The sequence below is a fragment of the Artibeus jamaicensis genome, unplaced genomic scaffold, assembly GCF_021234435.1.
Source record: "Artibeus jamaicensis isolate MK-2021 breed Jamaican fruit bat unplaced genomic scaffold, CSHL_Jam_final contig_482, whole genome shotgun sequence".
Lineage (NCBI taxonomy): Eukaryota > Metazoa > Chordata > Mammalia > Chiroptera > Phyllostomidae > Artibeus > Artibeus jamaicensis.
The window spans coordinates 3,295,949-3,323,358 of NW_026521857.1; the positions used below are offsets into that span (position 1 = coordinate 3,295,949).

Here is a 27,410-nt window from a genome sequence, read left to right on the forward strand (position 1 = left end):
AGTGACCCACAATATCAGGCTTGACTCTAATACAAGGAGGCTAGTAAACTGAATGCAGTTTTAGCTTGTAGAACTTAGATTTATAGTAAAAATCATTGATTTTAATTGCTCTAGTTTTATATTAATCATAAGTATGTAAGTACCTAATATATAAACTCAGTTGACACTCTAATATCTGTAGAAGTAAATTTTTAATGGCTGGTTAATTATATCACTACATTTTTATTGCAATATAGTACTCATTTAAGCACTTAAAAATGGAAGGTGTACAAAGATTAAATTAAGACACGGTAAATTGACTAAATATTTGGTTTTTATATAAATAAAGGTCATAACCACACCGTTGACATATAATACTGTTATAATACAAGTTAAACTTGTGAGTCTACAACAGAAGTCGTTGGTTGTTAAACAGGAAACAAAGTTGAAAAGACCATGTTAAAACAAAACTACTGGGACTAACAGGTTGGGATTGTAAGTAGCAACAAACGTATTCACTCAGCTCCTGAGTATTTCAAGTTTTACAGTACACATTAAAAATGATTTCTTCCATCAACACTATAAATTCAAACTGTCGGATGTTTATGCATTTTGCAAGTTACACTGATTGAATGCTTAAATGGGAGTGGGGGGTTGGAACATCTCCCAATTTGAAGTTTACATCACCCACATGCTAACACAACACAACTTGTTCCATTTCCTTCCCCGCTCTCCCCCCAACAAAGAAGGCAGGATTTTTTTGGTTTCTTTTAGGTAATTGTTTTAAAGGATTTGTGATGATAAATTCAAACATCTGAGATTCGGTAATATTTAACTCTTAGATATCTAAGAGGTTAAAGATGGAAAATAATTTCTCCTAACACTAAGTTAGAAAATCATTTGCATCATGCTGTAAACTAGGAAGCAATGTAAAGCGACAAAAACCTGTCCCCAGTACATAATTAAAAAAATCTAAATTTCAAATCAGCAGAGCTGGTCTACTTCCATGTTGACTATATGCCACAATATAAGTGTGAGCTCCTTAAATGCATAGCTAATGTAGGTAGTCTTCCACTGTGGCAAATGCACAGGATCCAATTCCTGATCGAGCCATCAGTCCTAGACATTGTGTGGCCTGTCCCATTGCTAGAGCAAGTGGAGGTTGCTTTGGCAGATTGTGGGTTTCTGAGGAAAAACGATTAAAAATGGAAATAACAATTAGCAAGACATTTAAAAAAATCTCTTTTCAAGAAAATATTGCATTACTTACACAATTATCAATGCATTTACTGCCCTTAACTAACAAGCAAAGGTGGTTTCTAAGCAATGATGAATGCCTTGCAGGCACTACTCTGGCAAGGCAATATGGGTACTAGGTGTTCAACTATAAGAAAAATTCTTGCAGAATTAGACTTTTAAAGTGTTAGATATTCTAAACCTTTTATTTCCATATTACCTATGATGGGAACAATACAATTTCTTGGCTGATACTTAATTGGGAGCATAAGAAATATTTATATTACTGTCTTTGACCAAGGAGGTCAGTTGACAATAGAAAAAGGCCAGATTCTTCTAGGGATACAATCAGACTGAGGCTGCCTGTCTTCAAAGCATATTGGTGAATGTTATTTGGGTTGGTAGGGAGCAAGGGGTGATGGTCACTATGAGAGACAACAGCAAAATTACTCTTAATTTTGGAGGGGTAACTTACAATCAGTAGGTCACACATTAAAAAAACTGCCAATAAAGTATTCAAGGTACTACATACCAGAAATCTGTCAGACAGTTGTAGTACAAATGTAATTAATAAAATTTGTTCTTTGCCAGAAATGAAAAAAAATGAACTAATGGTGGAAGTGGCCAAACATATAAGTTGCTAATTTTTCCTTCTGCGTAGACGTCTAATTTTAAGTTTATGTAGGTTCCCAATTAATGAAATTACTAATCAGTCCTTCATAGACATACCTGACAATAAAGGGCAAAAACTGATAAATGGTAAAGCACAGTATAATTTAATTCTACCCTTGGTTCTGAGGTTGCACTCTCAAAAAGAAAACTTCTACAAGGAATGAAGCAAAAATAATAAGGAAGCAAGTTCAGGAGTTCAAGTACAAGAATAAAAGGATCAAGAATATAAGAATCTGGGGGGAGGAGGTGAGGGGAATGGAGAGATGGAGCAAAAAGGATTCAATGGACATGGACGACAGAAAGGTTGGTGATTGTTGGGGGGGAGTAGAAGGATAAATGGTAATGGAAAAATACAATTAAAAATAGAAGAATAAAAATATGCAAAAAAAAGATTGTTGAGAAAGTGGTTTGAAAAGTGGTCTGGGTTAAGATTATTAAAGTACTGGCTATTCAGTAGCAAGATATTATTTGGCTAAATTTTGATAGTGATAAACTTTTTTTGCTGACTCAAAGCAGGATTGACTTTGTAGTTTACAATAATTCTGCCTTAATTTGAATCAAAAACAATTTAATTTTTATACAAAAATCAAACATTAACAAGGAATTAATACTAAAAAGGAAACATCCTTTCAAAAATGTCTCCTGAAGATTTACAGGGAAGTAACCTTGCTCAAATATAAGCATCTAGATGTACTTTATTACAATTTTATACTGGCCAGGGGGGGCAGGTGGTTGGTTATAAGCATTTAAAAAAATTTTTTGGATATGAAACTTGCAAGAATTACATACAACTAATATAACTTTAAGTACTACTTAAAAGATTATAAAATTTACTATTTATAAATATGTAGATAATCCCACAGCAATTTAATAATCTTAACTAATTTTTGGTGGGAATTATATATACTTAATATAGTAAATTTAAGCACTATTTATGGGTGAACCTACATAATACACAGTATAATATATAAGAATACATACTATCTTGGACAATGGCCCCAAGCAATTTAATATTTAAAAATTTCATCTCCTTCAGGAACCCAAGATAACAAAAAGCTGTCATTAAGAAAACTGGTCACTTTAAAAATTTTTTCCAAGTCTAAGTGTTATATAAATACAAAGTAATTAGTACTTCATGATTTCTTATAAGGCAGTAATATAAATTATGCTTTACCATAGAAGTATGGTAAAGCATAATTTGCCCTACAGTCCCAGCATTGCTACCTGCTTCTCTTACTTTTACCAATAGAGCTAAATGAATTTCATAACCAAAGAAATTACAACAAATTTAATACCACAAAATTTATATTTATTATATATAAATTCTAATTTTAAGAAAACACAAAGACACTACTCCTATTTCAAAACTTCAGTATGTATGACACATGATGATTGAAAATTAATTGTGTAAGGGCAAAGAAACAGACTAAAGCTCAAATATGATGAATACTTTTAATTGCTTGCTTTACATTTTGGCCATATGAGGGCCCCAAGCCCTCATTCTAAGTCTCTGTGTCTAAACACCCTCTACTCTGGAACTGTTCTAATCTAACTAAATTATTAATAGTTTGAAACTTGTTGGTGAAAGCCCCCAAACCTAAATGGTCCGAATCACACAGAATAGACTTTTAAATTGGAGTCCCATTTTACCCGGGAAATCAGATTCTAAAGTTAGGTGAAAAATCACTCTTAGCTAATTACCTTTGAAGAGAATTGCCCAGAAATTAAGTTTTAAGTAATCAACCCTATAGAGTTTCAATATAAATGCACAAAACATATAGTTACAGAATTCATATAGTGTATTTGTTCAATACATAATAAACACTATAATCATCCTATGTAGTGAGTTGCTCATAGGAATGGCAACCAACCAAAGGAACAGCAAATTCTAATTTCTCACTTCATGCTCACACTTGGCTAAACTTACTTAAATTGCTGTTCTTTTCCTCACACACCTTTTTTATTTGGTAAGGGCAGGGAGTTGAATATAAATGCAAATACATTTAACTCCAAGGGTTAATATTGATGGGGCATTCTCAGATCATCTGGAACCCCTTCTGCCTGCACAGTGAGAGCCGGAAAATGGGTAGCTCAAGCCAGAAATGTTTACATATATGCATACAAAATCAGCTCATTTCCAACTTCCCACAGATGCATCCCAAAGTACTGGTTTTATTCTATTTGAATCCATTTAATCTGTGACTGAAACAATGGTTTTTATCTTTTAAGGTAACTTTAATTTTAAAATGTAGAAAAACTTTCCCTAAGGATTTTATCAAAATATAAATGCCAGCACAAGTACCACCTCAAATATTCTGAATATCTCGTTGGAGTTGTGCTTTTTGGCTTCACTTACCTAATATTGCACTGTTAAGAGCTGAGCACACAGGTTCTCTCTGAATTGGGTCAAGTTGATTTCCAACAGGGCTGTTCCAAGGATCTGAATATGCTAGTAAACTGAATGCATCCTGTTGAAAATAGCAATTTGATTTTTAATTCAAATAACTGAACTACTGTGATCATCCATGGTTGGTTACAAATTGAGAGACAGGTAAAAGGCACTAAACTACTGTGGCATTTAAACCCATTTACCTATGGATATTTTAAACTAGGTTATGAAGCAAAGTCTAATGTGTTTTCATTCTTTCCATGAACACACAGTCTCATTATCTTCCCCCATCCCTACTGTACATATGGAACAGGAAAAAATATTAAAAATTGAAACAATGAATTCATGTGAAATGGGCTAATACTGGTTATGGTAAAGAGGAAGACTAAAACATTTAGATACAGTACAATGTATTATCACTGATAGGAATTTGCCATTAGAATGATAGGGCATGCCTACATATTGTTTCAAGTAGATATGGGAACTGGATGTTATCTTCTGACATCTTCTCAAATGCAGTAACCAAAAAAATTAAACTGACCCCCACTCAGGAACTCAGTAGTGCCAACCATCCTCAAGCCCCCCCATCCTAAAGTAGCTGACACATACACAGGAGTCTTTTCCCAACAATTCTTTGTCTTCTTTCTGGGGAGGCAAATAAATACACAGTGGTTTCAGACACTGCCATCAACCACCAGTGTGCATCAGTAGAGTGGCCTTTTAGCAAGTAACAAACTCTAAGAGTCAAGTTTCATCATTTGTGTAATGGGGGCTATCAGAGATCATATTTCACAGTCACATGAGGACTAATTGAGCTAAATGAAATTAGCAATGTCAGTTCATTCTAATCTTTCAGTAAATGATGTCTTATTCTGCCAAAAGTCAATCCTGTAATCTGGAGTAACGTATTTTTCAGACTATAAAATGCACCCCCACCCCAACATTTGGGGAGAATAATGGTTGTTAATGCTGATGTTGAGTTCTGTTTACATTTACATTGTGAAATATGTTATTTATGCTATTAAATATTTTACCACATTTTTTGCTTCAAAAATTTTTTCCTATTTTTCTCCTCTAAAACCTAGGTGCATCTTATGGTCCAAAAAGTGGTAATAATATAGGTATGGATATAGTTAGATAGAGGACATCTACCCAGTTCAGAAGGCATACACGAAAAGGTGCTGAGGAAATTGTAAATCTGTGAATTCAGGAACAACTTTCAAAGTGCTAATTATGGAAGTATGGAAGACTGACTCCTAAAACACAATCTCCTAGGTACAGCTCAAGTATTCCTCTAATGATCTTAGTGTTCTGAGAGCAGAGGTAGGGAAAAGGTTCCTGGTCACCTGTATTCTTGCCCTTTCTCGTCCAAACTGGTTTCCACATTGTGGAGATAAGAATTGTCGCCCTGGCTGGTATAGCTCAGTGGATTGAGCGTGGGCCTGTGACCCAAAGGATGGCTGTTCGATTCCCAGTCAAGGCACATGCCTGGGTTGCAGGTCCATTCCCAGCAGGGGACACATGAGAGGCAACCACACATTGATATTTCTCTCCCTCTCTCCTTCCCTTCACCTCTAAAGATAAATAAATAAAATCTTAAAAAAAAAAAACTGTCCATGAAGCAAAGCTTTGCAGTCCATCCGAGGCCACCAGACAGGAAATACATGTGTCTAAACGCATGTGCTCCTCTACTGTCGTCTACTGTGAGTATTTCACACCAGACTTTTTGCCCCAATTATAATGAAAGTTCTTTGAAGATTTAAAAAATATTATACCATTTTGAGTCTTCTGCAGCTACTCATATGTGTTGGGTACAGGGAAGAAGCTTCTATACCTGCTAGAAGCTTCTTCCCTGTACAGAAGCAGATCACGAGACCTGCTTCTTCTAGTTTTTAAGATATTTTATGCATGCCACAAAGCTACTAGACTGTATTTCCTGAAGAATGCCCCCATCCAAACTTATTGATGGGAAGAATATTAATATTTTATAAAGCTAATTCTAATCAATCACATTATTTCTAAAGACTGGGCTTTGCTCAAGACAATTTACCCCACAACCATCTAACGCGGTACCATCCCCACAGCACAGATAAACTTTGAAAGATATCCTCAAGAACTGTCCAAGGAATAATGGGTACGTAAAAACTTTAAGCACAAAACTATCCTCTTAGGTCATTATACTGGGACATGCTACCAAAAAGATGAAATATCCCAAGTCTCAAATTCATCATTCTTCTGTTTACACGCTCTGATACTTAAAGCAAAAACACATAATGATGACAGTAGTAATTTACTGTGCACTAGCACTGTGTGAGGCGATGTTTCAAGCATTCATGTGGATCATCTCATTTAATCCGCTCAATAACTTTTCAAAGTGGATACTATTATTTCCATCATTCAGAGATGCAAACTGAGGCAGTAATAGGTTAAGATCACAGTGCTAGTACTGTTATTTCTTTTAGTTAGATGCAATTCCTTTTAACTTTCAATTTAAATATCAAAAGGAAAAAAGTCTAAAATCCTGCTCTATTATTTTCAGTACAACTGAACAAGTATTTATTCGACACAGCAGCCAGGCAACTGAACACACACCGATCACCAAAATCTGTTTCAAGGATTCACAGAGTTTTGTGGGAAAGACAGACATGTAAATAAATAACATCATGTTGTGCTTACTAATGCAGTGTATTGTGTCATGTGATGCACTCACAGAAATAGGCTCAAGCTACATGGACACTGAGGCTGAGTGAAAGGAGAAAAAGGCATGTTTAGAACCATGGGTTAGAACCACAGGTTAGATCCTTAAAATGACTCCTAAGACCACAGTAATAAGCCTGAATTTCTTTTTTGCCAGTAAGGCAGTGGAATTTTATAGGAGTGGCACGGATTAGACTCTATTATATAGGGATCACACAGAGACACTATGAAACATAGTTTGGAAGCAGAGTGAAGCTGTAGCAAGGAAACTAACAAAACTTTAAAAATGAAAAGGCTTATTATTTTATGTATTATAAGCATCAGGTTCCTAGTAGTAAGTAGCTAGAACCTTATCTTTCTTTACAAAGGGAATATAATCAACAAAGCAACATCAATGTTTTAAATCCTGCTTGTAAAACTTAACTGGTGATGGTAATCAAAGAAATGCAATCACAGCAGCGGCACTGCTGGCACATTATCACTGCGAATGAAGTTGGTCGACTTCTGGAAAGTGACACTACAGCAGTACATGGCAAGAGCCACAATAAATATATCCTTTGACTAAAGAATTAGGACTTTATCCCAGTGGAATAATTCAAAGGAAAAAACATAAAGATATATGTATAAAGGTACTTACTAAAGCGTCTGAAATCCAGCCAAAAGAAATCCACCCAAAGCAATGCTTAAACTCATATAGCTACATAATAAAATAATCATGTAGCCATTTAAAAAGTTGCAAATAATATATAGAAACTAGAAATAAATTTTATGACAAATTAAAACATACAAAATAGGATAACTAAAATTGCTAGGTAAAATACATGCACACAGGATTCAAAGAACAAAAGTGAAAATATCTGAAATATAATAGCATTATGGGTTACTTATTTTTTTAAAAAAGTACCTTGGTGGGAATAATTTCTGAGAGAAAAGTGACATCATTTAGGCAGGACTCTCAAACTATACTTACATTTGGCTTAAAATTGGTAACAGTTTAGAAAGAGGGTGAGCCTAAATGGCTCTGCTGCTGCTTCGACTACTGGATGAAAAGCTCCCTTCTGGCTGGGGCTGCTCATGCACACCTGACTCCCCACAATGCCTCAGCAGTGCCTTGCACAGTGCAGAAGTTCAATAAACAGCTGCTGAACCACAGGTAGTACTCTAGGGAGTCTCTGGCAGGCTTAGGCAGGTAAGGAACAAAAAGGTAACAGGGAAAGAAGAAAGGAAGTCTGACAAAATTATAAAAAGGTCAGGAGAAACTGGGCTACTGCAGGGACTCCCTACCATTTTACCGAAGGTGGGCTACTTGCACGGGCTGCAACATGCAACTCAGAGGAAGCAGAAGACACATGTACCTTATAGTAAAGCATTTGGGTAAATCTCACCCTCGACTTTAGTCAAATCATTTTCTCTGTATGTATGTATATGATTCAGAAGTTTATACAAAATCAGGAAAAAAAAATACCACAACAAAATCACATGTGAGCTGAAGTGAAAAATAAAAAAGAAGTAATTTCTAAATCTTAACTACAGTAAAAAACCCCCTTTACTCTTCATGTTGCTTTCCAATGCTCCAGCCTTGTCCTTTAGGTACTTGTAAGTTACACATCAGTCACGCATGCCTACCTAGATCAAAAAGTTTGATGAACAGGAGGGAGGCAGCTCAGAATATTAAGGGAGTGTCTTAAAGCAGTTCATATTTGCTTAGAAGTCAGAACAGAAATGCATTCTTGAGAGAAGCTATCTACATTCTTTAGATGAAGATGAATTACGCATTCTCATAATTCAATATACAATCAAGAAATATCTGAGAATAGGCCATGAAATGCCATTTTCTGAGCCTCATGCAAATTGGAATCAAAGACAGCTTGATTTGAATGAAATCTTAAATTTTCGAAGGCACTGCAGAAATCACACATCCCTTCATGCTCAATTAGCATGAAGTTTTAACAAGTCAAATGACCTGCTGTAAAAATGTTTATCAGTTCTTAAAAAAAAACTTTTTTAAAGATTTTATTTTTTAGAGAAAGGGGATGGGAGGGAGAAAAGAAGGAAAGAAACACCAATGTGCAAGGGAAACACTAATTGGTTGCCTCTCAATCCCAGCTGGGGACCTGGCCCGCAACCCGGGCATATGCCCTAACTGGGAATCAAACCTTTGACCTTTCAGTTCACAGGCTGATTTCAATCCACTGAGCCACACCAGCCAGGGCAAAATGTCTATGAATTCTTAAAAACACCTCATATTCCTAAATACCCCCTCAAACAATACTTCTCAAAGTAGCCCTGGCTGGGGTGGCTCAGTGGATTGAGTGCCAGCCTGCAAAACAAAGGACCACGGGTTTGATTCCCAGTCAGGGCACATGTCTGGGTTGCAGGCCAGGTCCCCCATAGGGGGTGCTCAAGAGGCAATCACACATTGGCGTTTCCCTCTCTCCCTTCCCTCCCCTCTATCTAAAAATAAATAAAATCTTAAAAAACAAAACCCAAAACCCCACAGTTCTCAAAGTATAGTCAAGACACTTGGGTCTGAGACCCTTGCAGGGGGTTTTGTGAAGTCCTAATTACGTTCATAATAATACAAAGATACTACTTTCACTTTCCTCATTCTTTCCTCATTCTCATTCTCTGACAACAGTACAGTCAACTTTTTGAGAGGCTACGTGATGTGTGACAGCACAAAAGAATGAATGCAGAGGCAAGCATGAGAATCTAGCTTATCTTGATTAAATCTCCCACTGAAGAGATTTGTGAAAATATAATGCAAGGCCACTCTTCTCATCCCTCCCACTTTGGGGAAGATAGTTAAATGTTTTAATTATTTCACGGATTTATTTATTTTTAAAAAATAAATTGATTTTAGTTTTAACTCTTTGGGAATCTTTAATAGTCTCTTAAAGTGTCTAGACACCAAAAAGGTTGAGAACCTCAGTATCTAGCAAAAGTACCCATGAGTTTCCCAAATGGTAACTTCAGATAACTAAAATAAGTTGTAAGAAAGGCCAAGAAATATGTTTCTTTTGGGCACTCTTGATCAGAAAAAGTCCTACAAAGTTGAATGGTGATGAAAATACCCAATCTGAAAAAATCAGTTATACTTTTCAAACGAATTCAACCTCAATTTCACAAATATTCGTTGAATACCTAGGGGCTATATGCATAAGATATATTTAAGAGGAGAGGAGTTAAGGAGAGACGAAACTTGACCTCAAAAAACTCTTAATTTTATAAAGCAAGTATGCACCAGCTATTTGGTAGTAGTATATGAATGACTGATTTGATGTTCTAACAAAAAATAGTTTAAATTACTTAATCCACCAATTTGCATGTATTTAGCATAAAATAATTTAATCTTTTTTTGAGAGCTGACAGTCACTGTTAGAGTAGCAGTTGTGCTACCCAGTAGATTAAGTATTAAATATGGTGAAGAAACCTCTCTTCCCACCTCAGATACTGAAAATACAAGACTGCATGCCTTTAACTAGACAGGTATATGGTGGCTCCTTAACCCATCCTAGGACAAGCAGGTATGTTCTGTCTACACAGATGCTGTACTGAGGCTATAGTGCAGGTAGCTGTTTGATTTAGCTTTTTAATTTAGCTAATTTTATGCCATGTTCAGTGTCACTGGTGCCCTGACTTTCAGTCTGTGTCTGGAAGGAACGCCCCTTCCTGTTACATACGCATCAGTCGCAAGGCCACTACTTGCATCTCTCCTTTGTTCTTTGAACTTCTTTCAAAACACCCAGGAGAAAGTGTTTATAACATCACCTTTGGGCCCAACCTAATGCAGTATTAAAAAATACAATGGCTAGGGTAATGTTTCATAGGCTTACAGGGCTGTTAGGACTTTTTTAAATACGAAAAAAAACGTCTGAAGAGTTATAACATTTCGACAACTAATTACAATGCTGACAAGGTAGGAGAAAACTCCATCGTCACCTGATTCACAAAACTGTGGCTAATTTACTAAGCTATGAATTGTACCCACCTTCCTAGCTATCATAAACATCAATCCAGAAAAGATATGAAACTGTTTTAACTATTCTGTCCTTAAAGATGATCCAAATCCTTCACCAATCATCATCAAAATAAAAACCACATATTCTACATTCAATTTGCAACAACCCTGACATGTTTACTAAAATAAAAACCTCAAGTTTACAGTTTTATCAGCAAACTCACATTTTTCCTAGTAACTCTGCAGATTTTACAGCTGAGAAAACGACCAGTGTGTGGCCCAACTGGGGTCGAGTCCATGGGTTTTACTTGAAGTCCAGTGCTCTTTCCAGGAGAACAGAGTTGCCCAACCACACTGAAAGCTTTGACTCATAATTTTTCAAGGGAAAAGAAATTTACCTTCAACATTTTTTTATTTGCTGTGTTCTTGCCACATTCTCTCCTCAGCTGTTCACTCATCGCTTGTAGCTCCCTTCCAAAGTGAATCATTCTTTCTATGGCGGCCTGACTTCCTCCACACAGCTGGCGTCTTAACTGACTTGAATCAACTTCTGTAACCAAAACAAACAAGTATTTTACTACCTTACTGAATGGAGAGCAACAGAAAAATTAACATAAATTGCTTATAATATTTTGTATGTTTAATTTAATAACCGTTACCTAATATTTTTCTCTAAATATGCAGATTTATTTAATTTAATACGGAACTCTGCAGCTAAAAGGTATGCTTTAGCTAGGTCTCAAGAGTCTAGGATCCAATATCTAGCATGCAGCTGAAAGTCAGGTCAACCTTTCAGTGTTAGGATGTACCTATATGTCAGGGAAAATTTTATAAAAAGTTAAGCACAATTATCTAAAACTACATTAAGCCACATTAAGAAAAAAAGAATAAAAGTTAGTAACTGCCTTGCAGGCTACATTAACTGCCACAAACAGAGATAGAATTAAATGATTCCTGAAAGCTAAGAGAGGCTAAATAATTCCAGTAAAAACACAGAAGACACCATGTCATACTAATAAAAAAGGTTTAATTATACTACTTTTAGAAAAACAATTTTATAGTCTATATCTTGGTTGACAATCATCACTGATCAGTCATGTAACCATTTAAATTACTAATAATATATAATTAAAATGATGATGACAGTTAATAATTAATAGGCACTTCAAGCTATTAGCTTTTCAGAGATTGGTTCATTTAATCTTCACAATAACCCATGAGGCAGTTACTGCCCATTTTACATATGAAGAAACCAAGGCACAGAGCTCTTGAGTAACTTGTTCAAGGTTACCCAGTAAGTGGCAGTTACAGAATTTGAATCCAGGTAATCTGGTCTATACCTCCTGCTCTTAATCACTATGCTCAAATTACTCTTTGAATGTTGAGATTCAACAACACTGAATTGCTGATATCTGACAGAATAAAACTATGCTGCTTTTTCAATCATACTCATTCCTTGAAAAAATGAATTATACGTTAGAACACACAACCCTCAAGAACAAGGTGGTTGTACAAATAAAAACATAACTTTACATTTATAAAGTAGTTTCTTATACATACTCATAACAATTTGAAAAATACCTCTTAACCTGAAAATACTAAGAAATCTAATGTTGGCCACAGAATTGTGACAAAAAAGAATTTATACATAAGCTTCAATAATTTTCACTTTTCAATTGATGAGAAAGGTTGCTGATGGTTGAACTTCACAGTATAATACTGCACAAGTTGTCAACAAAGTAAAATTAAGCACGACATTTCATCTGGGGGTGGTTGCAGGGAGGGGTCATACTTAAGCACCTATTAAAGTGCCAGGTACTGAACTATGCGGTCACATATATTCACATTAAATGAATTTAAGATACTCTGTTTAGTTAGACTTTATAAAATCATCTCTACCCATCTGGCCTTTGCTGGCTATATTAAAATAAGCATGAACCCTTTTTATATTTCCAACCTCAAATACCCTAAGATAGTTAACACTAATAAGTTGGTTCTACTGCACTATGACAGCACAAAAATTGAGCCAAAACAGTTTAGCAAAGAAAACTCTCTAGCAATTCAGAGTATTGTAAAGTAACTACTCTGTCTAGCAACCCCCTCTCACAAGAGAGTTTAAGAGAAATAATATGCATTACTGTCAAATCCAATGGCACACACATATATATTTAAATCTGATTTATGCTCATCAGCTGTAAATCAGTACAAATAAAAACATAACCTTGTAGTCATCATTTTTTATTAAAAATGTAAGAAATATCACTGCAGACCCATTTCGGTGTCACAATCTTCCATTTCGTGGTCATGTTTAGAGCTACCATTTAGGAAACCATTGGATGAAGTTTCTCCAACTCCATTGGAGTAGTGATCTGTTTCCATGTCTACATCATTACTGAAAACGAAAAAACAAACCTAATTATAAAATTGCATACTTGTGCCTTAGTTTAAAATAAATTATTACTCAACTACATAGCCTACTTAATAAACTGATTTCATAAGGTGATAATAACCTGTAAAAAAATTTAGTTAAGTGTTGAATGTATTCAGAGCCAAATATGTGGCTGACTTTGAACAAAGTTTTACTCCTGGAGATAAGGCGGGAAGAAGTGCATGTACCAAAATGTCGTAGTTTCATGACTTTGTATCAATATGGAGAAATCATACTTCAGCACACACTTTCCACTATTTTCCAAACTCAGACCTGCCCCGCATTCTTAGTTAATCAACTCTTGCTCCAGAACCCCCATCCTTGCCCCAGCACTCACTTCTGGCACAGAAGGGGGGAACCTCACTCCCCGACTACTGCTGAAGCCCACCTCACCTCTTTCCTGCCCTCACGTTCAGCTCACTCCTAGACTACGTTTTCATTACTAGTCTTGCCATTTTGACATCGCCCTCACTACTTAAAAATATACCCTCTCTCAAAGGCAAATAATAATCATAAAAACCACTGAGTCTCATCCTCTTATACCTTGTTAACACCCACCATTATTTTACTCCCACAGGCTTTCTTATTGACTAAAAATTCCAAAGTATTGCCAAATATTCATTTTTAAAATGTTGATATGGATATTTAGGTACATTACTTCCAATTTCCACTCATTTTACACTTACTGAATAAATAAATATGTGCCAATAACTATATTTGGACATACTGACGTTGTCAATGCAGGACCTTCAGATCCATCCATACATTAAGCAACAACAAGTGAGTATCTAATCTTTAAGATTCTCCTGTGAAGAACTAGGTAAGGATTATACAGCCTAGAAGGAAGCACCTGATGAAAAATTTTAAAGTATTTAAATGAAAACGTCCGTTTCTCATTAAAAACGCAAGTATGTTCATTCTCAGAAAAAAGAAAACCACTGAATGCAGATGAACAAAACGCACTCTATGCATAACGCCACCAGAGGTGGTTAACCTCTCGAGTGAGGTTTTCTGTGCGTGGGTTTAAGGAACTGTGTGTGAGTGCACGGGTGCACGCACACTTCTATCGGTAAAACCTGTATGGTAAATACGAGAGAGAGAGAGAGAGAGAGAGATACAGGAAGAGGGGAACTCCTTGGAACTTCTTTGTCAGAAAAGCTGTGAACTTTGAGAATTGTTAAGAAAAATCAAACTAAAAATAATGTTTAACAGAAATTAAGATCATAGCTTTTAGTGATCCTAATAATATACTAAACCGTTTTTTAAAAAACACTTCAATACAATATTTGAGAGGGACTCTTTCATTCAATATACATTAAGAACCCCTGAGCAATGCTCCATGTTAGGTGCTAAAGACAGAATGAAACAGCCTCTGCCCTCTAGGAGCAAACAGCCTAGTAACAGCTAATCAAGTCATTATGTTACAAGGATTAGAACTATGATAAAAGTTAACCACAAGGAATGACACAACATTTGGTGGGGATGTAAATCAAGGCAAAAATCCTGGGAGAGGTAACATCTGAATTTGAGTTTTAACTAGAACAGAAGTTAGGACGGAGAAGAGGGAGGAGGGCAGGGAGAAAAGAATTTCAGATGGAGGGAAGTATAACGGAGAAACTCCAAGTCTAGAAGTCAGAAATTCTGGGAATTAATCTCAGTTCCACAAGTTAATGGCTACAAATTATTGACCTTAAAAAAAAAAACCCACATTTACTTTTCTGGTTTTCAGCTCTACATCTGTAAAGTAGTTTTAGCAGTTAATAGCACCTTTGCCTACTTCACAATACTGTTGTAAAGAAAGTCAGTACCAACTATAAAATAACTTACTGTTTAAGAGGTTAAGGAAACTTTAACACTTCCTCACCTCTCTGACACTGAAGACAAAGGAGAACGCTGTGCCGTCAACGCCTTGTGTAACGTTTCCTACCCTGAACCAGGTAATAATAGGTCCCTTTAGCAATTTCCTCACATTAGGAAGTTGCTAAAGGGACCTATTATTAGTATTTAAGAGAAAAACTCACAAAATGATTGCAATCATACCCTCAAAAAAATGGCAGAACCTCCTTACCAAAGATAAAGTACTAAAGGCTTAAATTTCAAAACTCTCAGTTTTTACTGCAATTTTCTACTTTTAAATTTTCTATATGTCATCTCTACAGCCAAAGACTACCCTCCTCAGCAAAAGACAATCACTTTCTCCACAGTTCTCACCCCACTGCTGCTGACTTACATCCTAACCTGCACCACACAACCCCGTGCCTTCAGTAAATGTTTGACACTTGTGACAGAACACCTGGAGATGCTGATAAATCTCCAAATCTGTAAATACATATTTTAAAATATACTCCTTTTTCTGGAGCCATATTTCCATTAAGATTCCATGATAAAAGTTAGGTTCTCTCTCTTTTGATGAAAAATTCTGCACTGATGAACATTCTCCCAAAATGGAGTATGACCAATCAGTTCATGTTATAAGACCAAACTAATATCAAATTGATAAAATCTATCCATTATTTTTATGAAAAAGATGTCATACCACCAGTCCTAAACCAAACTGAGATTCAAATGCTAGATAATTTGAGAAGGCTGAATTCATAAACTTGCTTTCACATACAGTATTCACATGATTACATTGCAGGAGCCTTTAAAAGGTTTCATGAACATTAAACCCAAGTATGTCACAGCGTATCATCATCTCTTCTCCCAAGGCTCTCTAAAGTCAGAAGAGACACTCCTCCTGCCAGGCAGAACCACTGCCATCCAGCAGGTCCTTAACACTACCTTCATGCCTCAATGTTTACTAAACGACTCAGTCACATCTGCTGTACTAAAGCTACTCGATGATAGGTTCTCAAATAAGAGTCTTTGTAAAATTAGTTACTTGAAGTCAGGAAATATTTCACAATACATTTGCACCAAAAAAAACCACACATAGAAAAAAATAGTTGTAAATGTATTGCAATAAAACTACAGGTTAAATATACAATATTGTGACTTAACTTGGACAAAACAAATGGCATTTATGTGATCATCTGTGTAGGTCTGTGGGCAGGAGGCCTAGACTGCAGAGCAACGGGCTTGTCCCTGCAACCCCACTTCAAGGGCAGCGGCAATGGAGAGCAAGAAGGAACAAAGGAAGGAGGGAGCCCATGTGCTTACTGACAGACTGAAAACTCTGAGGAACTCAGTCCCTACTCTTTCATTCTCTGGGGACTTGGGAATTCCCAGACCTCCACTACGGGCCACATAATCCAACTTTCCCAAATTATTAAAAATGATAACACCTGTGATTAGGTTGCTTATAGTAATGCAAAAGTTAGAGAAATCACTTACCTGGTGAAGTTATTAACTTGCTGTGATCTTGACATGTTTATACTGTTCAGTTCTGGTACATTCAAATTAGATGACTGGTGTTTACTATGGCAATATGATTGATGTGCTTTATTTGATATTATACCATTACTACAACTTTCAAAACCTGGGAGAAAAAAGAAAAAGATAGGTTATGGAAATAGAAACAAACATTAATTTATTATTAGGTTGTAACTAATGTACCCATATTCTGATTTTTGTATTATTAGGTTATAAATAATGTACCCATATTCTGATTTTTGTAAAATATAGGAGAGTTGGTAGACTATTTAAGTAATAAATAACTAACTTCTCTGAAAGGATATAAATATAAAATTATCATCTAACAATTACTGAAGGCTTCATTACGGATCTTCCTTATCCTCACCTCCGCCCCTCTGAGGGCAGTGTTACCATCACCCCGGAAGTGACTGTATGATATTCAGGAGGTGTAGTGGCTAAGAAGACAAACATGAGAATCATCTGCGCTGCACAGAGTGGTATATAAAAAGAGGTATTAATGTAGGAAGGTATACGGTGACTAAGAAAAAGCAAAGGTGTTACTGCTTGAAAGGAAAGGAAACAGCATTAGATTCTGTTTTAGAAAGTTAAATGTAAAAGATAACACCTTGGGAAAAACAGAATGAAAGAGACAAAGAAAAAAAGAAGACTAAAAAGGATTAGAAATAAAATTGTAGAAGTGATCATGAAAGCAAAGAAAGGAGAGAATTCTAAGTAAGAGAACACAAACGCCTTGGAGAGCAGGGCTGGTGAGCCAACAAAGGGACAGGAGACAATTCGCGGGGCAGAGCAAACTCTGGCAGGAAGCTTGGTTGAGGAAGAATGAGATAAAAAGCACAGATCAATGCCCCCATCACCTCCTTTAAATTTATTTATACTTTATTAAAATACACGACCTTTTCATTACCTTTTCACTACCAAGCATCTATGATTTAATTTCTAGGGGGAACTCATATGTTGGCTTTTGTTTATGAAGATCTGCTATAACAACCTATTTTCAGAAAGAGCTCTTCAAATTACTTTCTGATAATACAAACACATGCATCTGATCCACCTACAATTTTTCTCCTAGAACATCCTGTGATTAAATATACACATGTGCAAAACTGCTACACAAAAATGTCTAGATTTTTAAACATTTTATTTTGGTTTGAAAATATAAGAAAGGAAAAAATATAAAGTTAATATCATAAGACTGAATCTCACCAGAAAAATGTGCAGTACTCCCTTTGCCAGATGCTAAATTGTGGATATTCATTCCATGGCTGGGGCTCATACTTGGACTACTAAAAGGTCGAGGACTAACAGGATAACTGTCTTGAGATTTTGGACTTCGGCCTCCCAAACATCGTACTTCACTATCTGTACCATTCACCATTTCTATAAACTGACGCACTCTAAAAAAATGGAAAGAAATTTACTTAGATAATCTTCAAATAGCCATTTATTTAATCGCAACAAATTTCTTTAAAAAGATATTTTAAGAGCTTGTGTATATCAATAACTTTGGCCTTTAGATAGTATTCTAAAAATACTAAATATGGTTTCATATACTATATTGCTTAAAATATAAAATGAGACTATAATGCAAAAGATACTATATCCCCTTTAGTCCAGATTTACTAAGAAAATGAAAATCTATCTGTAGCTATAATAAACAAAATCAAAATGGACTCCTATTTTAAGCCCCAAAATAATTTAAACGAATAGTTGCACTTGGTAAAAACAAACAAACAAACAAATAGTATATTAGAACATGATGGGATTCTAACAAATATTTCTACATCCCTATTCACAGAGCATTGTTTACAGTATCTAATAGTGGAAGAAGCTCAAATATGTGTCAGTGCATGAGGGAATAACCAAAATGTGGTGTATATACAATAGAATATCATTTAACCTTCAAAAGAAAGGAAATTTTGTGCTACAACACAGATGAAGTTTGAGGACATTATGCTGTAAGGTAAATAAGCCAGTTACAAAGGACAACTATTTCATGATTCCACTTATATAAGGTACCCAGAGTAGTCAAATTGAAATTCACGGAGACAGAAAGTAGAATGGTGGCTGCCATGAGCTGGGGGTGGGGTGGGCGGCAAAGAAATGGGCAGTTGGTGTGAAATGAGGACCAAGTTTTTAGTCTGGGAAGATGAAAAAGGCCCTGGACATGGATGGCTGACGACGGTTACAAAGCAATGACAATGTACTTAATACTACTGAACTGTGCATGTACAAACGGCAAATTTTATGGTATGTATACTTAAAAATTTTAAAACGCCACAGGCTTACTATAAGGTCATTACTACATGGTACTTTACAAAAGGAAAAACAGATTCTCATCTCCTAAATAAGATTTCCACATATGGAAACAGAGACCGAATGACCGAACAATAAACACAGAGCAAACGATGCCATCTGTTTATACTCCTCAACACAAGTGCTTCCTATAATCTTTTACTTAAAAGTGTTATATTACAAAATTTTCTGTCCACATTTGAAAGAAGTTAAAACAAAAAGTAAAACATGGAAATGAGTTTGATTACAAATAACACACATATATAATACATATAACATGTTTATTCAAGAAACTCACTTTAATGTGAAAAGAAGATTAGGATTTCTTTCAAGTAAACTTGGGTACAACTGTTGTGTTGTTTCAATGGCTTCTCCCATTCTTCCTGCTAATACCAATTTCTGAATTCCTATTTATAAAAAGAGTAAAAAGTAATGTTTTAAAGTAGAAACAAAGTAGAAGCAAACACATATAGTAGACTCAACAAAAAAAAGAGTTAGTAAAACATTTTAAAATAAGTTACTGTAATTAATTTTCATTTCTTTTTCTAAAATCATGGTTTCAAAGAAAAGTTTTCAGACAAATTTAAAAAACAAGTACTTTCATAAACCATTTTTTAAAACCACAAACTATCATACAAGTAATATAGGAAGAATACCTACTAAGCAGTACTGAAGTAAGAAACAGGTTAAAAAGATGGCTACATTTATGGCATACATGGTACTTATGGTTTGTTTCATGGATAAATACTAATCTCTTAATTCATTGAATTACATTCACTAAATATGTACAGATCTTAATATGTCAACTATATGTCAATAGAGTGGTTATAAAAAGACCATAGGAAACATTAAAGAAATAATATTCAAAATGTCTTATCAAATATGAGACATTTGGAACCCAGTACTTAAAGAATGCTAAACTTTGAGTAAGATCTGAATTCAACAGACACTCAGTGAACATTTCTTGTGTCACATATGTGTTAAATTAGATGGGGATACAAAGAATAAGTGATCACCTCCTGTTCACCAGAGCGTATATAGTGAGACAAAGTGTACAATAGCCACAGCACAATGTAGTCAGGGCTATTATAGCCATTTGACCTATAAAAAAATTTTGTTTTGATCCATCATGATCTTGCCCATCAAGTTGTTTTTATGCCTATGTTCTCACCAAGTTCTACTCTCCCTGATGAATAACTGTACCAATTTTAAGATGGCTAACTATGAAACAAGTTATCGTGCTGACCTGCCCTTGTAAGAACCGGCCCTATTGCTTTGACCACAAGCACTACAGAAACTAAGCAATAAATACTTAAGATCAAAACTATCTTAAATTCAGATAGCTATTTAAATGGCAAAGGTATTTATATTTTTCTATATTATACCTCCACTAACATTCAGTTATGGAACTACTTTAATAATAAATTTAAAGAAACCATTTTATTAAATGTTTATTTCCTGAAAGCTTAATAAAAAAATTTTGAAGAAAAAAATGGTAAGCATTCTTATAAAAAAAATACTCCAAAGTTATATCTTTCTACAACCAGGATGCTAACAAAGTCCTATGCTATTCATTCATTCATTCATTCATTCATTCATTCATTCATTCATTACACTTATGTAACATTGATGTAGGAGAGAAACATTGACCGGTTGCTTCCCGTATGAGCCCTGACTGGGAGTCGGAACCACAATCCAGGCATGGGCCCCAACCAGCAATAGAACCCACCACCTTTTGGTGAATGGAATGATGCTCCAACCAACAGAGCCATCTGGCCAAGGCCTATGTAAAGTTTTTAAAGGTAATCTTCAAAACTGTCAATGAAAACAAATTGCAGCAGCATCAATTTTAAAATTTATTTTAAAAAATTTTAATTTGAAAATAAAATTTCTAAAAATGCTATAACCCAACTATAACCTGAAAACAAGTATTAGCCATGCACCATAGGGCCCTTACTTTGTCTATTCTTAATGGAAGCCAACTCTTCTAGAACGGTCTGGTCTGTAGATCTGGCAAAGGCCTCTGCTGTGGCACAGTACCCATGATGGACTAAGTAAGATGAAACCATTCTTAAAATAAAAAGAAGAAACACAACTTTTAGTCAAGACAATATACGCTTCATACTGCGATTTATATACACAAGGTCTACTTCAGTGTTACAAAACCAACCTATTTCCTTGAAACAATTAAGGCTTCAATAACCTCAAGTTCAAAGTTCAAAAGATCACTTTGTTTTTTCATGTGGTTATTTCTGAAAAGATAACTGAAAATGCTATGTTGAGACTACTGTCCCCAATCAAGGACATCCCTGCTCTCTCCAGGTCCTTCCCTATCATTTCCTATCCTTACAGACAATCCTACTAGCCATAATTTCTGTTTCACGTTTATCATGACTCATCCCAGTTAAGTGCTATCATTTTATAAAATAAATGTGAAATAACAGAAGAATTCCTTGTATTACAGGGTTCAGCCCCATTCTTTATTTATCAGTTACATTACCTGGAATCACAAGATGTGAACACAAGAAATAACCAAGGTGAACCTGGAGAGAGAATCTTCCAGAAGAAAGTCTATGAGGGTGACAATACTAATCAATGAGAAGTTGGCCTTCTGATGGAAATCAATTAGTATGGCTGGGCACAGTAGATTAATTACTCAAATATGATTTATATGTAAGTGACAGACTTCCAAAGCAACTTATTTCTTAAAAAGCCACTAAGTGGCCAAGACACATACTTAAATCTAACCACAAAATGTTAGAAAAACTGCTGATTAAGCAATATTAACCCAGACAGCCAATATATCCAAATACTCAACTCTTAAACCTGTCTCCATCTGGCACTGCTGAGGACTTGCTGGAAAACTGTAGAAAGCAGTGGTTCTGGAAAGGGAATTGAAGTGGGGAGGGGAATCTCTAAGAAATAGATTTTTCATTTTATTTCATCTAACTGTCCAAATTAATTTAAGAAGTAGGGAGAACATTTAAAAATAAACCTTCTAGAAGGTCAGAGTGTCAATTTTATGAAGAATGAGGTTGGGGTCAGGGCCCTCACTGAACTCTGGCTACAGGATACAATATTTCCTCTCCTACTATTCTGCCATGATGCTCTGTGGCAACAATTTTTAAAATATTAAAGGGATGGACCCAAGAAGAGCAACTTATCTGAGCTTTAATTCATGGCAACTGTGGGATTCTTAGCCAGGGTTCACTATTCTTTCAAGTGCAGGACTAAAATATTCGTGTAGACTCTACTACCTGATGATAATAGCTATAGAGAAGGAGCATGTTTTTAGAATCATAAGCATATCTTCCAATCATTATCTCCCCCAAAAAGTACATGCAGAAAGCTTTATTAGATTTGTAAATTTCAGACTGTTCAGAGCAATTATAGACATTTAAGATGAACTGTGTCAGATTCATGGTATCTGAAAGCCTCTGTTATTTTCTTGGGTTAGATTACAGTAGTGAAAATGATTATTTAAACTTACAGGTACTCAGTTAATTTTTAAGTCTCTAGTCTTTCAAGCTTTAAGAGCTACCATTTAGTACCACTAACATTCAGGTGCCATCTTAGGTAATGGTCATAGGAATTATATTTTCCTGCTGACATCCATAATGATATTATTCTACTTTTTCAAAAAATGCTCCTTAATAAAATAGATTTAATTTTTTGGTAAAAAATGAGTTGAGACAAAGTACTGTATATTTCATCATACAGTACTTCTATTGACACCCACTGGGTGCTCTGCTGCTGCCCACCCTCCACCACTGTTGCTACTGGAGGAGTCCTAACTCCATGTTCACTGTTCCTTGGCTTCATCTCCTTTGCCTCTTCTTAAATGGCTAATAATAGCACATAAGTAAATGGCATTAGAAATAACTAGTAAATTTCTTATACCAGAGGTTTTTGGTTAGATTTTCCTATTTAGAATAAAGAGCAATTATAACATTCATAAAACTACAGGACAAGTACTAAATATTTAGCAAAAAAGGGATCCCAGTAAACAAAAATAGCTAACATTCTTACAGAGTAATCCATTCACTAGAAACATTTAGCCAAATCCTTAAAAGTATAATGTACATATTACATCTGTCTTCCAGACATATATAGAATATAAACTATATATAAATATAGGTTGTTTACTTACTATATATAAACTATATAAATATGTAAACTATATAAATATATATTTGTATATAAAATAAATAAAAGAATATGTTCCAGACTTATATATAGAATATAAACTATACCATTATTCTGATGCTTATTCTTCCTGATAGTTCTTTTCCCCATAAATATTTGAACTACTGCTGAACAACACAGTTATGTGCATGTCCAAAAACATGATCTTAAATTATACAATCTAAATTACCTTTCTAAATTTATCTTTTGCATTGGTACTATTAAAAGATGAATCATATAACCTATGGAAATCATTAAATGCCATTACTAACCAGAGAAAAGGAATTACCCTAACTTAAGCAATCTAGTGTTACTTTATTTCTTTCATCCAATTTATAAGTCAGACTAATATATTATTCTGTATGTTTCCATCAAACATTCTTTTTAATTGTTTAAATAGTGAATTACTTTTTACAGAGATTAAAATATAATCAATATGTAAATTACTAGGCTATAAATGAGTAAATTAAAAAGCTCAACAAATATTCTCTTGAATGGAAGAATAAAATGTTTTATTCAACATTTATTCAAATGTTGTATTCAAAAAAAGTACTTTTGAATATGTCCATTCAAACTGCCTTGTTTGCTCTTTAAAAAAAATTTTTTTATCTTCACCTGAGGACATTTTTTCATTGCTTTTAGAAAGAGAAAGAAAGGGGGGAGGAGAGAGTGAGCACTATAGAGCGAAACATTGATTGTCTTCTTGTATACACCCCGACTAAGGATCAAACCCACAACCCAGGTATATGCCTTGACCAGGAATCAAACCCACGACCTTTTGGTCCCCAGCATGACACTCCAAACAACTGAGCCACACTGGCCAGGCTCACTTACTTTTGTATCATGGTCTGCCACTCTCCTTCTCGATCTCCAATAGGAAACCGGTCTATCTGTGCCTGTATTTTGGTTCTCCACTCCCGCATGTAGTCTTCTATATCAAACACAAAAGGATGCTGCCCAAAATTGGCATCAACGACCTCTCCTGGTGTCTGGAGCCCAACAGTGGGATATAAGTTTGGCTGTAAAACAACACATTTCACTAAGCATCTATCCCTTTTATGTTAAAGGCATTCGTTCTTTCAAATGTTATCTCTTTAAAATGACAAAACAATAAATTTACTTCATAAACATTTTAAAATCTCAATCCAAAATTACAGTAAGACTAAAGCAAATATTCTAATACAATAAAATGAAAAATAACATTTCCTGTAATGTAATAAAGAAAAATATGAAAAAACTGCAATACCCATTTTATTTATTCAGAGACTACATGAAAATAAGACTTTTAGTAAATGAAGACATAATCCTTGCTCTTAAGAATGTTGTATATTAGCTACAGAGATTCAAGTATAAACATGTAACTCAGGTTTATCCTTTTATATGATACATGTAATGCACTTCTAGAAACCTCACGTGAAAGCTAGTTACCACAGAAACAATCCTAACTGGGCAGGTACTATTTTAAGTTTACTAATTTCACTTATCTATATACTTGGGATGCCTCTGTAAAGAGACGATGATAATTATGAGCAAAACAGTGCCATTAAGAGTAGGGATTCTCTATATAAAAATAAAAGATATGAATGGATATATTTCTTTTCAAGAAAAAGGATGAATTTTAAATTTCAAATTTATAAAGAAATGAACAAATAGGAAGGACACAGGGACGAGAACTAAGGGGGGTGGAAATGGGAGGGAGGTGGGGAGCAAGGGGCGGGGGAGGCTGGGATGGGAAAAACAGACAAAAAACTGTACTTGAAAAATAACTAAATAAAATTAAAAAATAAAAAAAATAATTAAAAAAAATAAAAATTAAAAAAAAAAAAAGAAATGCATTTAGATATACTCCAAGATTTTGAGGCTAAACAATCAATTTAATAGCTTCAGGTAAACAAAAAATACCAAAGTCCTTCTTTGTGCTCTATCACTAGTTGTTATACCTAAAGGGAGAAAGAGTTACTGAATGGCAGTGTTAAATCATTATGTAATCCAGGGAAGTAATTATTATTATTTGCATTACAAAAATATGGAAACTGAGGGTCAGGGGCAAATTAACTTGCTCATGGTCTTTCTACTCTATGGCAGAGGTGGGACTGGAACAGGTTTATTGGACACCAAATCTACATTCAATTTTTCTTCCTAGAAATCCAAATCCTACTTCATCTTCATCCTCTGTATTTATGCCTTACTTCTTCACTTTAATGGTTATCACAAATGGTTTCAGTATAAAATTTGGTAAAAATGACAATTATGTATAAGATGCTTAAACAGATTTCAAGCAAAAAAGGAGAGTGTGTTTAAAAACAACTGATCAAACAAGCAACTACGATCAGAAACAAAAGCAATACTGTGTTAAACTACTGAGAAACAGAGTTGTACCAGATGAGGGCAAAAATGGTAATGCAATGTACACAAATGTACTAATTTTTAAAAATCAACAAAATGGGCAAATTAATAGAATTTTAAGTCAAAACAAGTGAAATACTTATTGCAACCATCTCATTTCGCCAATGAAAAAACAGACCTAAAGAGTTCAAGGAATTTATCTAAAAGTATGCTTATTAATGATACACATAAAGGGAAAAACAGCTGTCATTCACTGCACACAGAAATGTAAACCAACAGAATCTTATCAAGACAAATTATGGCAAAAAAAATATTAAACTGACCAAGTAATTTCATTTGTAAGAATCCTATAGAAAAAATATGCAAAGATATACGAGGCCTGTCCAGAAAAAGTCCACACCTTGCTGATATAATGAGAATGATTTGTGCAACATTGATGCAACCTGGTAGCCAAGTAGAGTGGACTGGAATGCGCATGTGGAAACTATGACGACTTCACTGTACCAGTCAGTGAGGGTGGTAGACGCCATTGAGTGAGCATGTGTACTGTGTGGCCATCACATTCAAATGACTGAGTGAATAGAGGAATGAATCTGCATCAAATTTTGTGTTAAGCATGAACATTCATCCACGGCAACTATTAGGATGAGTCAGAAGGCTGCAGCTATGGGCAGCTGATGATTGGCAGCTTCATCATGACAACATACCCCCTTGGGCATCATGTCTCCTGTAGAGGTTTCTGGAGAAACATTATATCACCCCCCTGGGTGATTAAGCCCCCACTACAGTCCAGATTGGGTGCCCTGTGACTTCTGGCCTTTCCCAAAACTAAAATAACCTTTGAAAGGGAAGAGATTTCAGACTATGGATGAGATTCAGGAAAATACAATGGGACAGCTGATGGTGATTGGGAGAACTGTGTGAGGTCCCCAGGTGCCTATTTAGAAGGGGACTGAGGCATCATTGTCCTATGTACAGTTTCTTGTATCTTCTTCATTAAGCATCTCTATTTTTCATAGTACATGGCTGTATACCTTCTGGACAGACCTTGCACTCCTACAAATTTGCAACTTGTAATTGCAAGTAAAAAATATGTCCATTTACAAGTGGAATTATATACCACATTCATCAAAGCTCAGACTCCAAAAATTTTAAGATGTCATCATTTTACATTTAAGAAAAATCACTGCCCATTAAACTCTCACAGACTGTAGATTCTAAGACATATCCCCATTTCAAATACATTAAATTATAAAAATAAGCAAAAATGTGTATAGTGACAAAGATGCCCAATATATATCACTAAATGAAGAGAACGAGTTATAGAAAACTGCATAAACTATCTTCCCACCTTTTCTGTAAAGATTTACATAAGGAACATACTGGTGATTCCATTTCCAGGAATTTATCTGAAGAAACCCAAAACACTAATTCAAAAGAATATAGGTAAACGTTTTTATTCCATAAATAGACCCTCTACCAGCATTTAACGCTACAATAAAGAGTAATATCACAGGTACAAAACACATATAAATATTTGTTTGGTGGTCCCTTTAAGGGAAAGACTTTTTCCTTCCTTTTTAAGTAGGAGAATTATAGGCTGCATATGGAAGTCCCAGAAGATCTCAGTCATAAAAATAAAGAACTTTCTGAACCACAATCACCATAACCACCACTCAACACACTGTTACAGAAACAAATATCACCACTGGTTAATTATAGAAAAATCAAAACATAACTTGCTATTCTAATCCAGGACAAAAAATAGTTAGAAAGTAGTAAAAATAGTCAACATGTCCACAACCAGCTAAGCCTTTTCCAAGGAAATTATCACCACGATCTACCAACGA

General features: G+C 35.0%; 1 protein-coding gene across 2 annotated transcripts in view; it reads right to left on the bottom strand.

Moving 5' to 3' along the window:
- Positions 1-343: 343 nt before the first annotated feature.
- The window catches only part of RANBP9 (RAN binding protein 9), an 84,392-nt gene continuing 57,325 nt past the window's right edge, over positions 344-27,410 (bottom strand). For both annotated transcript variants that reach the window (XM_037147929.2, XM_053668204.1), the window contains 9 exons: positions 24,049-24,233; positions 20,987-21,099; positions 19,328-19,436; positions 17,941-18,131; positions 16,696-16,840; positions 13,205-13,326; positions 11,333-11,484; positions 4,244-4,355; positions 344-1,164 (listed from right to left, as the gene is read on the bottom strand). In XM_037147929.2, the coding sequence (XP_037003824.2) occupies positions 1,034-1,164; positions 4,244-4,355; positions 11,333-11,484; positions 13,205-13,326; positions 16,696-16,840; positions 17,941-18,131; positions 19,328-19,436; positions 20,987-21,099; positions 24,049-24,233 (1,260 nt within the window). In that variant the 3' untranslated portion in view covers positions 344-1,033. The remainder of the gene's footprint in view (positions 1,165-4,243; positions 4,356-11,332; positions 11,485-13,204; positions 13,327-16,695; positions 16,841-17,940; positions 18,132-19,327; positions 19,437-20,986; positions 21,100-24,048; positions 24,234-27,410) is intronic.